The sequence below is a fragment of the Calliphora vicina genome, chromosome 1, assembly GCF_958450345.1.
Source record: "Calliphora vicina chromosome 1, idCalVici1.1, whole genome shotgun sequence".
Classification (NCBI taxonomy): domain Eukaryota; kingdom Metazoa; phylum Arthropoda; class Insecta; order Diptera; family Calliphoridae; genus Calliphora; species Calliphora vicina.
In genome coordinates this window covers 29,983,101-29,998,834 of record NC_088780.1, presented here as the reverse complement: position 1 = coordinate 29,998,834, position 15,734 = coordinate 29,983,101, and the positions used below count along the sequence as shown (strand labels likewise).

General features: G+C 28.5%; 1 protein-coding gene across 6 annotated transcripts in view; it reads left to right on the top strand.

Annotated features, from left to right (window-relative positions):
* Positions 1-15,734, top strand: part of Sap47 (Synapse-associated protein 47kD) — a 210,735-nt gene that overhangs the window by 77,730 nt on the left and 117,271 nt on the right. For all 6 annotated transcript variants that reach the window (XM_065506310.1, XM_065506328.1, XM_065506293.1 and 3 more), the window contains exon 3: positions 13,002-13,040. In XM_065506310.1, the coding sequence (XP_065362382.1) occupies positions 13,002-13,040 (39 nt within the window). The remainder of the gene's footprint in view (positions 1-13,001; positions 13,041-15,734) is intronic.

The following is a 15,734-nucleotide window of genomic DNA, read 5'->3' as shown; positions in this document are numbered from 1 at the left end:
TTGGTGATGAAATTACAAAAAGTACCATTCGAATAAAGAAAAAGTACCAACAACTGTCCCCCTAGAATTCTCACTCACTAGGACCATATATGCTTAATTTCATGTTTCTAAGTCCATTAGTATAGAAATTTCAAAAAAGTACCATTAGAATAAACAAAAAGTACCATGAGGTATCCGCTTGAATTTTCAATCACTTAGGACCATATACGCTTAATTTCATATTTCTAGGTCCATTATATTATAGAAAATTCAAAAAGTACCATTAGAATATAGAAAAAGTACCAAAAAGCACCCACTTGTAGTTGGCCACCCACTCGGTTCCATATAACCTTTATTTCATGTTTCTATGTTCATTGGTGGAGAAATTACAAAAAGTACTATTCGAATAAAGAAAAAGTACAAAAAGTCTTCTCCTAGAATTCTCACTCACTTAGGACCATATACGCATAAATTCATGTTTCTAAGTCCATTGTTATAGAAATTTCAAAAAAGTACCATTAGAATATAGAAAAAGTAACAAAAAGCACCCACTTGTAGTTTCCCACTCGGGGGGACCTTTATTTCATGTTTCTAGGTTCATTGGTGAAGAAATTACAAAAAGTACCATTCGAAAAAAGAAAAAGTACCAAAAACTGTCCCCCTAGAATTCTCACTCACTAGGACCATATATGCTTAATTTCATGTTTCTAAATCCATTGTTATAGAAATTTAAAAAAAGTACCATTAGAAGAACAAAAAAGTACCTATAGTTCAGTTCTCACATTTTGTTACCTAAATATTATCCCCTATTGCTAACACTAACTTCACTCAGATGCATATCAGCTAACTTTAATGTCGATAAGTGAAATAATTTAAAATATTAAAAAAGTACCATTAGGAGAAAAGTACCAAATTCCCTTTTCCTCCTTGAACACCCCTAAAGCATGAAATTTAAAAATACTCCATTTTGCCAAAATTGTTTATGCTACAGACATGTCTCAAACGATTGAAATCTGTGTTAATGTGCCCAAGAAAAAATATGTTATAAAAAAAGTACCAAACTGTTTACCCGGATTTGGCCTATTATACACCTATTCACTCGAGTTCCAAATAACACTCTGTTAATTTTTGTATGAATCCAGTAGCCAATGTTAAAACAATTATCAAAATTGGCTTAATAATTTCAAATAAAATTAATTTTCCCGATTTTATCCCCTTTTTTGTACCTTTTTTATCCCCATAGCCGTGGTAAAATTTTATTCAAATAAAAATCTGCATCGTGGTGGGTGTTCATAATAAAATATTCGTATGTCTATGTCAAATTATAGAAAAACATATTTTATGAAAAAGTACCAAATAAACACAATTTTTATCCCTTAAGGGTTCAAATTTCCAAAAAGTACTAAACTTATATTCTTTATTTTTTGAAAAGTAAAGAATACGATTTAAAATGTGTTTCTACGTTTATTGGTTTAAAAGATGCATAGTGTGCCAAAATAGTACCAAAAAACAGTTTTTACCCGTTTTCTCCCCTAAAAGGTTCGAAAAAGTACGAAACACCTGTCAGCTTATTTTTTAAATGGAGAAACATGCAATTTTAAGTTTGTTTGTATCTTAATTAGTTTTGAAGATATATGGTTACCGAATTTACCTGTTTTGACCCTTTTTTTTCCAAAAATCCCTTCTTACCGGATCGTTTTGAGGAGTGTGGAACCCACAGTTAAAATTTCATGATTCTAGCTTCAGTCGTTTGGGCTGTGTGATGATGAATCAGTCAGTCAGTGAGTCAGTAACGTTACTCTTTTACATATATAGATGTGGAGCCGCAGAACAAAAGGTACTTTTTCGAATTTTTTTTACAAAATGATTTTTTGGTATTTTTATAATATGTCAGTTGAAATCTTCTAGAAAAAATCAATTTACCAAAATTTTTAAATTTTCAAAAAAGTACCTTTTGTTCCGCGGCTCCACAAATACAGTGATAATTATCAGAAAATGATGAAGCCGGCGCTCAGCTGGTATTTAGGAAATTACACTGTACTATAAGTTATTAAAATATCTATTAAATTTTGAAAATGTAGACTTTTTGTCTAGATTTTGGGTATGTAGTTTTCTCCTCCCCAAATAGATTCACTAAGAAGGGATTTTTGGAAATGTTTCGAATGTTTAGGGGGTAAAAAAGAGTAAATTCGGTAACCTTATAGCTTCTACACTAATAAAGATACAAAACAACTTAAAAATTCATCTTATTCCATTTAAAAAAAACCTCACAAGTGTTTGGTACTTTTTTTGAAATTCGAATTTTTTAGGGGAGAAAATGGGTGAAAAATGTATTTTGGTACTTTTTTGGCACAATATGTATCTTTTAAATAAATAAACATAGGATCAAATTGTAAGTCACATTCTTTAGTTGTCAATAAATTTCAAGTACGAATTTGGTACTTTTTGGGATAAAAATTGTGTATATTTTTGGTACTTTTTCATAAAATATTTTTTTTTATATATTGAAATTACATATTAATATATTGTCGTCAGCTTGAACCACGATACTGAAAATTATTTGAATAACATTTCACCAGCGCACAGTGGTATGAGAAAAAAAAAGAGGGAAATAAATCTGTAACTTCTAAACCCTAAGTCCGATTTGAATGAAATTTCACATGCGCAAAGGGGAAGTGTTGTCGAAATTAAGATTTGAATATGGACCTCATGAGCCCACCAGGAGCTGGGACAGGGTTCTCCAAAGTAGGACACCTCCGATTACATAAAACTTCGTCGTAGCTATAAATTATCTCTTATAGCTTAGGAGATATTCGCATTTGAAAATTAAATTTTCAACATTTTTACCCACCCTACTCCAGTTTTTTGATGACCGCGGTCCAAATATTTCCCGATTTTCTCCATTTTTCTTTTATAGGATTAACAACAGATGTGTATATCAAATAAAGAAAGAATTGTTTAAAAATCATGACTGAGTCCAAAATTACATGCATTTGATTTTAAAAAAGGCGATTTTTCGCTTTTTTTTTGGGAAAAAAAGTACTTTTATTCTTTTAAAATTATCTATAAAATTTCTAAAAGGATGTATAATGAATTTGTACTTTCTGAAAAGCTAACTTTACATCAAATATTTTCAATGAAAACAAAATTTATAAATTTTGATACCGAGGGGACCGAGACCCATTCAAAAAACGCTTATTTTATCTATAAAATTCAACTTTAGGGCAAAAATTCTCAAATCGCAAGTCGTATTCAAAATATAGTAACATATTTTAGATGGCCCAATATGTTCTTAATTATTTTGTAAAGGGTTCCGATAACCACCCCGCCTTTGGTATGGATATTATAGACAAAAAACGAAAATATTCCATTTTTCGAATTTTTCAATACTTTTTTGGGAATTGCGGGATTCCTGATTCCTGATTACAAATTTCAAAATTTGTTTTTATTTTTCCATTTTAAATAAAAAAATCTATATAAGTGTAAAATTTCATTAAAAAATATTCATAAATAAATAAATTTTATTTCAATTTGAAAAATTTGTATCTATGCAAAAACTCAATAAAAAGAATTTTTTGTAATATTTTTCAAAAAAGTATTCCATGAATTTTTTAATTGGCAAAAGTTATGTACATTATTGAAAAGTAGACAAAATCCTCTATCCATTGATGTGTAACATGTCTACCTTATGTTTTTTACGTGGCAAATTAATTAGGGAAAACTTTATCTACCTGAACCAGATCTTGTCAAATGACAAGAACTCCCAATACTGTTTATTAACACAGTTTGACGTCAGACCTTTGATTGTTTGGCCAAATTTTTGTACACAGAGAAAACAAATTCGTGATAGCAACCGAAATTGTTGCCAATCGAATGATTCTACCTTAGTGACCGAATTTTATAGTTGTGGCTGCAAAATTTTGGTATCTTCAAGCGAAATATTTCTTTATTGACTTTCTGTTGATAGAGTCGAAAAATTCTTTGTGTGCAACCGAATGATTCGATTGGCAACAAATTCGGTTGCTATCATGATAGATATTGATAGATATTTCAGACCTTTGCAATGACGTATATAAGACCATAGTAATTTGGACCTACAATGGGTCAAAATCGGAAAAAATATTTTTTAAACCGAATTTTTTTTTTCACTAAATATTAAAAAAAAATTTAAAAAACAAAAAAAATTTTTAAATTTAAAGAAAAAATTTAATTTAAAAAAATTAAAAAAAAACAATTCAAAATTTTTTTTTCCAAAAAATTAAAAAAACAACTTTGGGAAAAAAAAATAAATTTTGTTTACCAAAAAACATTTAAAATTTTTATTTTGAAGTATAATTTGGTGAATATGATACGGCACAGCCGAATATAGCTCTCTTACTTGCTTATTTATCATTTGATTTAACTTTCAATAAATACATGTATAACCCCCATTATCACAATAGTATACCGATCGACTTAGAATAACTTTCTGAGTCGATTAAACGATGTCCGTCCGTCCGTCTGGTTGGCTGGCTGGCTGTCCATGTAAACCTTGTGAGCAGAGTACAGGTCGCAATTTTGAAGTTATTTCGATCAAATTTGGTACATATTATTTTTTCGGCCCAAGGACCAAGCCTATTGAAACTGACTGAAATCGATCCATTATTTCACTTATCCCCCATACAAATGTCCTTCCGAAATTGGACTTTATCGGTCATAAATGTTTAATTTATAAATGTATCTCCACAAATTGCGCTCCAGATAAGTTTTATATATACGAAATTCATGTCACCAAATTTTGTTACGATCGGTCCATAATTAGTCATAGCTCCCATATAGACCCGCTTCCGAAAATCACTTTAACGCGCATAAATCGCTTAAAAATGTTGGTATACTCACAAAATTCAACATAGTAAACTTTCATATAGACATAAATCACACGACCTAATTTCATGGTGATCAGTCCATAATTGGTCATAGCCCCCATATAAGGCCCACTTCCGAAAATCACTCAAAAATATAAATTATTGAAATTTTAAAAGAAAAATTTTTTTGCTCTTTTACTTAGTGTAGAGTATTATATGGTCGGGCTTGACCGACCAGATTTTCTTACTTGTTTTTTAACATAAAAATATACTGAAAGTTTTCATACAAAAAATATTTTAAACAACAGTATAACTGTAAGTTAACATCTAACCAGACATCGTGATAATGTATAATATCACGTGTTTGCTACTCTAGATATTGCAGGTCAAAGGTTACACAATTTAGTATTTAGCATATAAATATTTATGTTATAATGAGTTTTTATCGCGCAATCACTTTCACTTACTGAACTAGAAATTTCTACCACACATCAATAAATAACACTGAAAGTGAAAATTACCTCATTTTCAAAATCCTTTAATCAAAATAAATGAAAAGGAAAATAACTTTCACATATGTAGTTAAAAAGGCAAATGTCTCAGCCTGTTTGTTCATAAGTTTAAACCAAAGAAATTTCACATACATCTTAAAATGAAATATTTATTAATGTTTAGTATATGTTTTGTACAAAATGAAGTAAATAACAACAACTTCTGGCGTCTTAATTGGCTGTTTATATTTACAAAAAAAAAACCAACCACAACAACTAACAACAAATTATATAAAAGAAAGAAAAAAAGGAAAAATATATAGAATAATTTAACACATATTGTGTGCTGCCTGGCCTGCCTTTACAACTCCTTACAACTGACATTGCCATCTGCTAAAAACGAACTATAAAATAAGAGGCGAACCAACCAAACAATGGCTTTAAACGACTTTGCATGAAATAACAATGAAAAACAAAAGAAAAAACATAATTATAGCCTTAAGTACATAGAAAAAGAAAAACAAAAGTCCTTTCTGTTTGAATGTGTGTAAAGTATAGGACCTTAAGGGAAAGTTTAGTTAAGGTGCATATGTGAAAGTTTATTTATATTACGAGGATAATAATGAGATTTAATGAAAATAATATTAAAGTTTATTTAAAATGTGTATTTTTTTTAAAAAAAAAACAAGAACTCATATTGTAAAGAATAGAATAAATTTATTGTTAGCTAAAACCCTTTCCCATCTTTCTGGCAACATGTGGATTCTGAGCCAAAATAACTGCTTATCTTTTGAGGCCCAGAAAGAATCAAGCCAATTTCATATACTCTGTTCCAAAGTGAAGGGATCGATCAAAGCAAATAGTAGTCGGACGGGTCACTGCCTGGACTTAAGGCGGGTAAAACTTCCCAACCACTTCTTTCGAAATAGTTTTTAACAAGTATTGCAACATGTGGTCCAGACACTCTCTGTGTCTAATTATGTCCAAACTCCAGGTAACCTGTATTAATGCCTTCAAAATATCCCAGTTAAAGTTACTCATCTTTATGTTTCCTTGCAAAAACTAATTACGAAAACGAAATTATTGTCATGTTTTCTTTCATTTCTTAGATTAAATTCCCATCAATATAAATTTTCCAAATATTTGCTTTTCAAAGCTGTTTTGTTTTTAGTTCAATTCAATGCTAACATAAGTATCACATTCAAATGTCTTTATAATCTTGATAAGTTTAAGGTCTTTGTAAATTTGATCTAAATATGCTGTTTGTTGTTGTTGCTTAGTTTTTCGATTTGTAAATCTCATGAAAATTTATATTTTTTTGTTTTTATTTTCGATACCTGGGCAATCATTCATTCCTGTTATCGAACATGGTTGACAACATCGAACTAAATGTTTTTTTCTTTTTTTAGTTTAGAGTCCTTTACACAGAGAGCGACAGAGAGCCACACAGAGACTAACCTTGTTGCCATATTGGATTTCATTTTTGTTGCTTGCTGTTGTTGTTTTATCTTTTACCTTAACTGACATTTTGTTTTGGTGACTGGGTAAAATGGCTCCCTCCGTTTGCAAATATTTAAACACAGGGTTGTACCATTCATTTTACCTACATAGTAACAATGTTTTAACTACGTTTTGTTGTCTATTAAAACAATGTGTTTTGATTTCAGTTGTTTATTTGTAACACAGTTTGTTTTGTGGTCTTTGGTAGTTTTAGGCAGAATTTTAAAGGAATTTAATATTTTCTTGCAAAATTTAAGAAATAATTCTAAGAATCTTAACTCATTTTAACAACATATTTAATGGAAATTGTTTAATATTTTCATTGCATTAAGTAAGTTTACAATATGTACATATGTCTGAATAATTAATTTTGTTTAATAATTTATACCTTTAAAAACTGATTAATACATTATGTGTTGCCTCATATACATAAATAAATTACATATGAATATGTATGTGTTGTACTGGGCCTGTTTATATCATTTAATTTTGCTTGTTTTCCCAACAATTCGTTACACTAACTACAATAACAATTTCTTCTGCCTCTTTGCTGGCTGGGCTGGTTGTTTTTATTAAAATACTCGTATCCTAGTTTGGGTCAAGGTTGTTCGATTTTCTGTCTTTCACTTTAATAGATGTGTGTGAGTGTGTGCATTAGGCTGGCTCTAATTTTGCACTTTTGCTTTTTGCGATGCTTCCAAGTTTTAAAATTGTTTTTCGTCAACTAAAATCCAAATGCTGAAAATTTTAGCAAAATCGTTTAATGTTTAGGGATTGTAAATTTTATTTGAAGTTTGAAAATAAAATTTTAAATATTTTTAGGTAAACAAAATTTAATAAAAATTATTTTTAAAACTGTTTTCAAAATTTAAAAAAAAATAAAATTTTTTTTGAATTTTTTTGTTTTTATTTTTAGAAAATTTTCTTTAAAAATTTATAAAAAAAAAATTTTTTTTGGTCAAAAAAAATTCGGGTTTAAAAATATTTTTTCCCAATTTTGACCCATTGTTGGTCCAAATTACTATAGCCTTATATATATCGTTGCATTGGACTTTGAAATATTTATCATCAGATATCCATATTGACTATATTAATGACTTAATAATCCAGATATAAATAAAAAAATATGCCAACAATCGAGGTTGTCCCGGTTTTTTTCTAATATCTCAGCCATTTTTTTTTCTCGATTTTAATTATCAACCGAGCCGGAAAAATTGCCGATATATTGATGTAACAATCATGTTTGTAAGTTATTTGGTGGCTAGGGAAAGTTGATTTCAATATACAAATGGACATGTCTATATCGACTTCGCTACCTATAACGATCCAGAATATATATACTTTGTGGGGTCGCAAATGAAAAATGTAGAAATTACAGACGGAATGACAAGGATATACAAATAGTGATTTCAAAAAATCAGAAAATTGTATGCAAATCTTAAATCCCTAATTTTAAACGAAATTTCAATATTGAAGGATTAAAAATATTATAAGGATTACAAATTCACATTTTATGGTTGTAGCTATTAAGGGTTAAAGTGGGGACCGATTAGACCGATTAGATATCTAGTTTTGGGGACCGATTAGATATCTAGTTTTTGGTCAAAAATTCTTTAAAATATCAGCATATAAGTATTTTTTTTTGGGGGGGTTAAACATTTTTTGATTTAAAATTTCTTGGACATAATTAACACTCATACATATATCTGAGAACAAAATTGTCCCATAAGAGGGTTTAAAGTTGCACATTTTATTTTCCAAAAAATTAATTGTTGAAAAAAAATTTAAATTAAAAATATAAAATATTTTCTGACAAATTAAAAAATTTCTCAAATCCCAAATTTTACACTTTCAACATTTTTTTCAGCGAAATTTTAAAAAATAATCATAAAAGTGTTTTCCATTTGAATAAACGCCAAATGAGAATTAAAAATGTAAATTTTAACGAATGTACCTATTATGGGTTAGCATGGGGACCGATTTGAAATTGGTATTTGAAGGAAATTTTAGTTTTTAATAACAATTTTTTTTAATTATTTCTTAACAACACAATCAGTAGCCTAATATTTCTAATATATATTGGATACTAGTTGACCGCCCGGCTTCGTCCGGTAGCATTTACTAATTTTAGTTCTTCAAGTTTCTCCAACCCACATCACCTGCCTGTTCTTATTTATTTGCAAATAAAATATCTAAATTTGTATTGCATACTTTATCGAGCTTTTTTTATTACAGTTGACTGGACTCAAAAAAAAAAAATCCGAGTTTATCCGGAATTTTTGAATTTTTTTCTTTACGAACCATCTCCTGAAAATTTCGAATCGAATAAAAAAATCAGCCAAATCGCTCCAGCCGTTCTCACGTGATGCCATTACATACATGGACCCTTTCATTTTTATATATATAGATATGACTTGATATAGATTTTATTTTGAAACATTTGTACAATATACATTTATTCAAAGTATTGGCCATTGTTAGCTATAACTTTTCCCATCTTTCTGGCAACATAAGGATTTTTACTAGAGTTTTTTTATTTTTCCGCACTTTTTCATTTCCCGGGAAATCGCGGTTAATATTGAAATTTCCTGGGGTCCCGGGAATTCCCGCCTACAACAAATTATTAAATTTAAAGAATGTGCACTTCGTTAAAAAGTTAAAAAATTTTCTTTGGTTTTAAAATAAAAATTAAATATAACTAGATAAACTAATTTTGGTTATATACAAACCTTTCACCATTTGTATCGAAATGGCTTCAATTTCCATTAGATTTTGTTCTACCATCGTTAGATTCCAATTAATGCTATTAATACTAGGGTATTCAATCGGTTAATCGACTAATTTTGATTTTCAAATAACAAATAATCCGATGAATTTGTGTCGATTAACCGATTAACCGAAATGTCTTTTTTTTGTACTTTAACATATTTTTTTTGTATTTATTTTTCCAATTTAATTCAAATATTTTTTCAAACATCCAAGAAACATGTTTAGTGAGTATAACAACTGACATATTTAATTTACATGTATAATATACGAAACTGGAGGCATTACTGAAACGAGTGTTTCATGAGAATTTTTCGAAATTATTAAAAGTATTCAAAATCTAAAAAAAATCCAAAAAGGACTCCAATGGTATAATGGAGGATTTTATATGCTTAGAAAAACTAAAAAAATAACGATTTCGATTTCTCCAACATCTACAATCAGCAAGAGAGTTTTTTTTCAATTCGAGTTTTATTAATACTAAAGAAAATTATTTATTATTTTTGGTTGATTGTTTGTTTTGTTTATTTGTTTATATTTTTGTTCTTTTTATTAAGTACAGAAAGTTCGTGGTTTTATTTTCAGTTTAAAACTTAAATAGAAATTAGTCGGTTAATCGAATAATTTAAAATTAACCGTTTAATTATTTGCTCGATTAACCGATTAATTGAATACCGTATTTAATACGCAAACAAATTAATATTTTAATTTTTTTAATTTTGAAAAGGCTGTTTTACTTATTAAATAAAAAATTAAGTAAATATGTAAAACTTGAAGAAACCCCAATAATATTAAATAAAAATCAATTCCACGGAAGAAGATTTTATTCCAAAAACTTTCGTTTTACTCTTTGTAAAAAGCTAAATATTAAAATAATTCCACTTTCGATCGGAACAGAATTCTGTGACAGACAGCCCTGGAGAGAAAATCAAGTTCAAAAAACATCACGTCAAGCTAAGGAAAATAATTCCCGGAAATTCTCGCACAATTTCCCTAGATTTCGGGATTGAAAATTTTACGGAATTCCCGGGATTAAATGAAAAACTCTCAGCCCAATTATGAATAAAAAATTCCGCGGGAGTTTGTTCCCCGGGAGTTTTTTTTCCATAGAATTGGAATAGGAAAAATGAGAAAAGGGGAAAAAAACTCCCGGAGAATTTTTATTCATAATTGGGCTGTCTAATTCTGACCTAAAAGAACTGCTCAACGTTTGATGTCAAGTAAATGCTCTGAAGTGAAGCGTGTCCCAGAGAGAGCGTTCTTATAATATAATTACTAGGGTGGACCTTAATAAACGAAAGTTGGATTTTGGCAACTCTCATCCCCTAGTTTGGTGAACATTAGTAAAAAAATCATCGTGAAACAATTTTAGGTAAATCGGTTGGGGTTAAGACGAAGTTAAGAGTCTAATACAAGTAAATATGGGTGTATTTTAAGTAAAAATGAGATTTTATTTTAATATTTATCAAAATATGTTAATTTTGTTCCTACATTTCTTGTTCTAGTTGGCTGAGACACGTTAATGGCGAATTTTTAATAACTTTAACATTTTTTGACCAATTTCTGTTTTTTATGGCTCATTAGAACGACAATTACACACACATTTCTATTATTTTAAATTAAATTACAAAAGTAATTTTTTAATGGCAACATTTTTCCAAAAACTGAAAAAAATGCATTTTTTCCCCTTGTAAATGCATCTCAAAACTTCAGAGGGCTTACGGCACGTCTTAACCCCAACCGTTATCGTAATGGATCCATTTTTCATAGATTCGGTTACAAATTATTTTCTTTTGTACCGTTCAAACATAATTTCGGACATGCAAAATCGTCTTTCAATATCTCTCGGTTTCAATGGTACCCAATTTCCCTGCATTTGGAAGAATCTTGCTGTTTTCAGACGTTAATACGACATTTTCGAAGAAAAAAAAGTGTTCAATAACTAAGTGAGAATAAATGACAAATATGTACTCTTCAAAATGACATATGTTATTAAAAAACATGTAATTTTTTGAAAATATTGCACAATTTATTTAGAGTTTCGTATCTAAATAAATTGTGCAGCATTTAAACGTTATCCGATTTTGTTAAAATTTTCAGCATTTGGTTTTTAGATGACGGATAGTAATTTTAGACCTTGAGAGTGAAAAGTGCGAAATTTGGGCCACCTTAATAATCATGAACATACTCTGCATGTACGTATTACTATTAATATAGTAGTTGAGTATGCCTGCATGTCTATGGACTCGTTTTGAGAAGATGTACTGAAAACTGCAAAAATGTCTAAAGTGTTTATTTTATGTATCAATAAAAATAAAACGCAACAGAAAAAAGAAATCCCCTATATTAACCACACTTCTATGGCTGGGCCATGATGGGGCTGGTCTTTTTTTTTCATTCATGTTGGTTAGTTTTTTTTCTTTTGGTTAGTTATTGTAGTTGTAGCTATAGTATCCTTGTTTATGGCCAGGATTATATAATAAAGTTTTTTCTTTTTTTTTTATTTCAACTTGATGTTCATGTTGTTCTTCAATATGTTACTTATTTATTCAATTTATGTTTCTGTTTCTGTATCTGTTTTTTTTTCTTTGGCAGGAAGGCTTCAAAACTAAAGAATATTTATTAGTTTACTTCAACATAAGTTTGGTTAGATTTATGGCAAACGTGTTTAAAAATAAAACTAATATTTTTAAACACGTTTTATTTAATAAGTACCCTGCAAAAATATTCATTATCAATTAATGAGTTAAAATGATGATATTCAAATATTTCACTACTTACACAAATACGTATCACAGCTGCTTATTAAAAAGTATTTAGTTTGATGTAACAAAAACTAGTTACAATTAACGTCTTCAATAACTCTTAGAAGACAACAAAACAGAATATTAGTAAATAAGCAGTTAAATAACAAATAATAAATAAGACATTATTAGACTACTTCCAAGTAATACAGACGGTAAGTTGTTACCTAGTTTTTGCTGGATATGAGTTATATATTCGTCAGTGTCGAATATTATAAAATTATATAGAACTAAAATACTTTTTACTATTTAAATTTCATTATATTTTTTTTATAACACACAAATAAATTAATATCTTTATTCTTTCTCTTTTCTCTTGCAGGTAAATACTTATTTCTCCATATACATATCCTAAGAATATTCGTAAGTTTATGAAGACATTATTTATTGTAATTTTATATGTAGAATGAATTCTACATAATGTGTAAGGATATGACAAGGACAAAGCTGTCTTGTACAAATGTAACATGCTAAATTTTTAATTTTATGCATATTTACAATATTTGCATAAGTTAATTTATTCTTTATATATTATAGTTTTTATTATTTTTTTAATTTATTTTATAGCTTGGCTTTTTTAATTTAATTTAATTTTTTTATTTTGTTTTATTATTTAGATCATCTTCGTTGGTAGATTCCTTTGTTAAAGAAACTTCGTGAGTATTTTTTTTGGTTTATTTTTTATTTTATTCATTTATTTATAAGTTATTTATTGTTTGGTTTCTGTTATCAGTATTTTAAACATTTAGTTATTTGTTTACCCACAATTCAATTGGTTTTTCTTTGAAGAGTTAAGAAAATTAATATTGAGTTTTAGTGAAACCACTTGAAATTTGTAACAAAAACTTTATGATTGATTAGTTATTTGTTTGTTCAAATTCACAAAGAATGACTTCGTAATAGATGGGTTTAAATTAAAGGTTGGCACTCATAACCACCAGGTCCGAATATAATCTAAATTTGTTTATTCTAAACTGAAAAATTGTATTCATTCGAATTAAAAATATTTTTTTTTCTTCGATTATTCGAATAATTTTCTGTCGAATGACATTTATTCGAATAGTCGATGAAAAAAAAATAATTTTTATTCGATTGATGTTTATTAGTATAATCGAACAAAAAATAATAATCTTTTTTGGAATGAATGCAATATTTCAGTTTAGATTAAAAAATTTGTCTACCAATAGTTGTAAAATAATCGAAGACTAATAAATTTCTTTTCATGTTATAATCAAAACAAATATTTAACATAAATAGAAATTCTGATGAAAAAAATCTCAAATAAATAAAAACATATAATATTGTTACGAAATTGTACTTGAATTCAAATATAACGATTTTAACGGCTGATTTAAAAGTAGCATAATGCTTTCAAATAACAGTGCTGTAAAACTGTAACATATCTGTGGGCATTATTAAATAAAAGCTTTCAGTTGATTTGATCGTAAGTTGGCAACGCTGTATTCGATTTCGAATATTCAGTATGTATATGTATTAGAAACCTCTAGACAGTTAAAGAGAAATCTAGAGTGCAGATGGCAGTGTTATAAATAGTAGCAGAGGTTGCAGTCGTTAGTGAGTTTATCAGAGACGCTTTTCGAATAAACATCATCTGAGTGCCTTAAAGTGTGTTGTGTTTTTTTTAAATTCAGAAGAGCAAAATTTCAGTTATTAATTTCTTTATAGACATTTTTCGTCTCATCTCTATAGCAACCAGTATTTGCGTCATTTTTTCAATATCTGTTAACGTTTTTCGTAACGTTATACTTCCAACTAATAATATAGTTTTTGTGTGTTAAATATATTACTTCTACTCTGCTCTAATTACTACCACAATTCAGGAATCCCGGCTTGGAATGTATTGCAAAGTAATTAGAAATTTTCCATTTTATATCCCAATAAGCATTTTGACTGGCATACAAGTGTAAAACAAATTGAATTCCAGTCAAACATTCACATTTCAAGGGTTGAAATATACTTGAATTTGGTTTTAATTCAGAAACATGAATTCAAGTCAAACATTACAATGTTAATATATTGGGTATATGACTTAATACTGCGGGATTTACCTTAGATGGCGTATCTTTTGAACTCAGTTTTTGTTTTTACTAACTTATATGTCATTTTAAAGGGTATATATTAGAGTGTCCCTTAGAATTAAATTTTTTGAAATGTTGAAACGGTACCCGCTGAAAACTTTCGTAATGACCTAAAATTCCACCAAACATTTTTTTAGCTTGTTCTAAGAATTGCAACCCGTGCCGACTTTCGATTTAGTTTTAAGGTGCATTTACAAGAGAAAAAAATGCATTTTTTCAGTTTTTTTTTTAATTTTTGCCATTAAAAATTACTTTTGCAATTTAATTTAAAAGAATCGAAATGTTTACGTAATTTTCGTCCCATTAAGATATAAAAGACAAAAATTGGTTTAAACATCGCCAGGCCATTAACGTGTCTCAGGCCACTAGAACAAGAAATGTATGAACAAAATTGACATATTTTGAGAAATATTAAAACAAAAGTTTATTCTTACTTAAAATATATCCATATTTACTTGTATATGAGTTTTTATCTTCATAGGATACAGTTATCCTATTCACAGGTATAACCAAAAAAAAAATATTTTTTTAACAGCAGTTTCAAAACTCCAATTTCAAATTTTTAAAAATTTTGTTAAACAAATTTCAGAATTTTTTGATCATCACATAGGGATTTATTGACAACATAATAGGGAATTAAAATGTGAAAAAAGTATGTCCATACCTCCAATAGTTTTTTCGTACCTGCGATATAATTTTTTGGCCATATTTTGGTGAATGAGCCCAATTTCCTTACTGTTATTAATTTTAAGTAAAATCTGTTCGGAATATTTTAGTCCAGGTAATTCTAAATATAGTCTAAAAGTTTCCCTAAAATCGGAAAACGTTAACCCTTAAATCGTGAAGGTCAAATGTCAAATTTTTCAATATTTGGAATTTCTAATGGAAAGATAGCGAAATATTATATATTTTTGGGCCGATTTTGATGAAACTTAAGAAAAATATAAAATAAAGTCTATTATATACAATAACAGTACAAAATGGAAATTAACCCTTAATAGCACAAATGACCCTGAACTTTTAAAATCACGAAAAATGCAGTCGTTTTGGTCCCAAGTGCCTTTAAGGGTTAATTTCCATTTTTGTGCTGTTATTATAAATACTAGACTTCATGTTATTTTTTTTTTTGCTTTGAAAATATCGAATTTTGTGCGTATCTATTTGGGATACTCGTCACTTCGGAACAGAGTATTCCATATTGGCTTGATTCGTTCCTTGCCTCAAAAGATGATCAGTTCTTTTGGCTCGGAA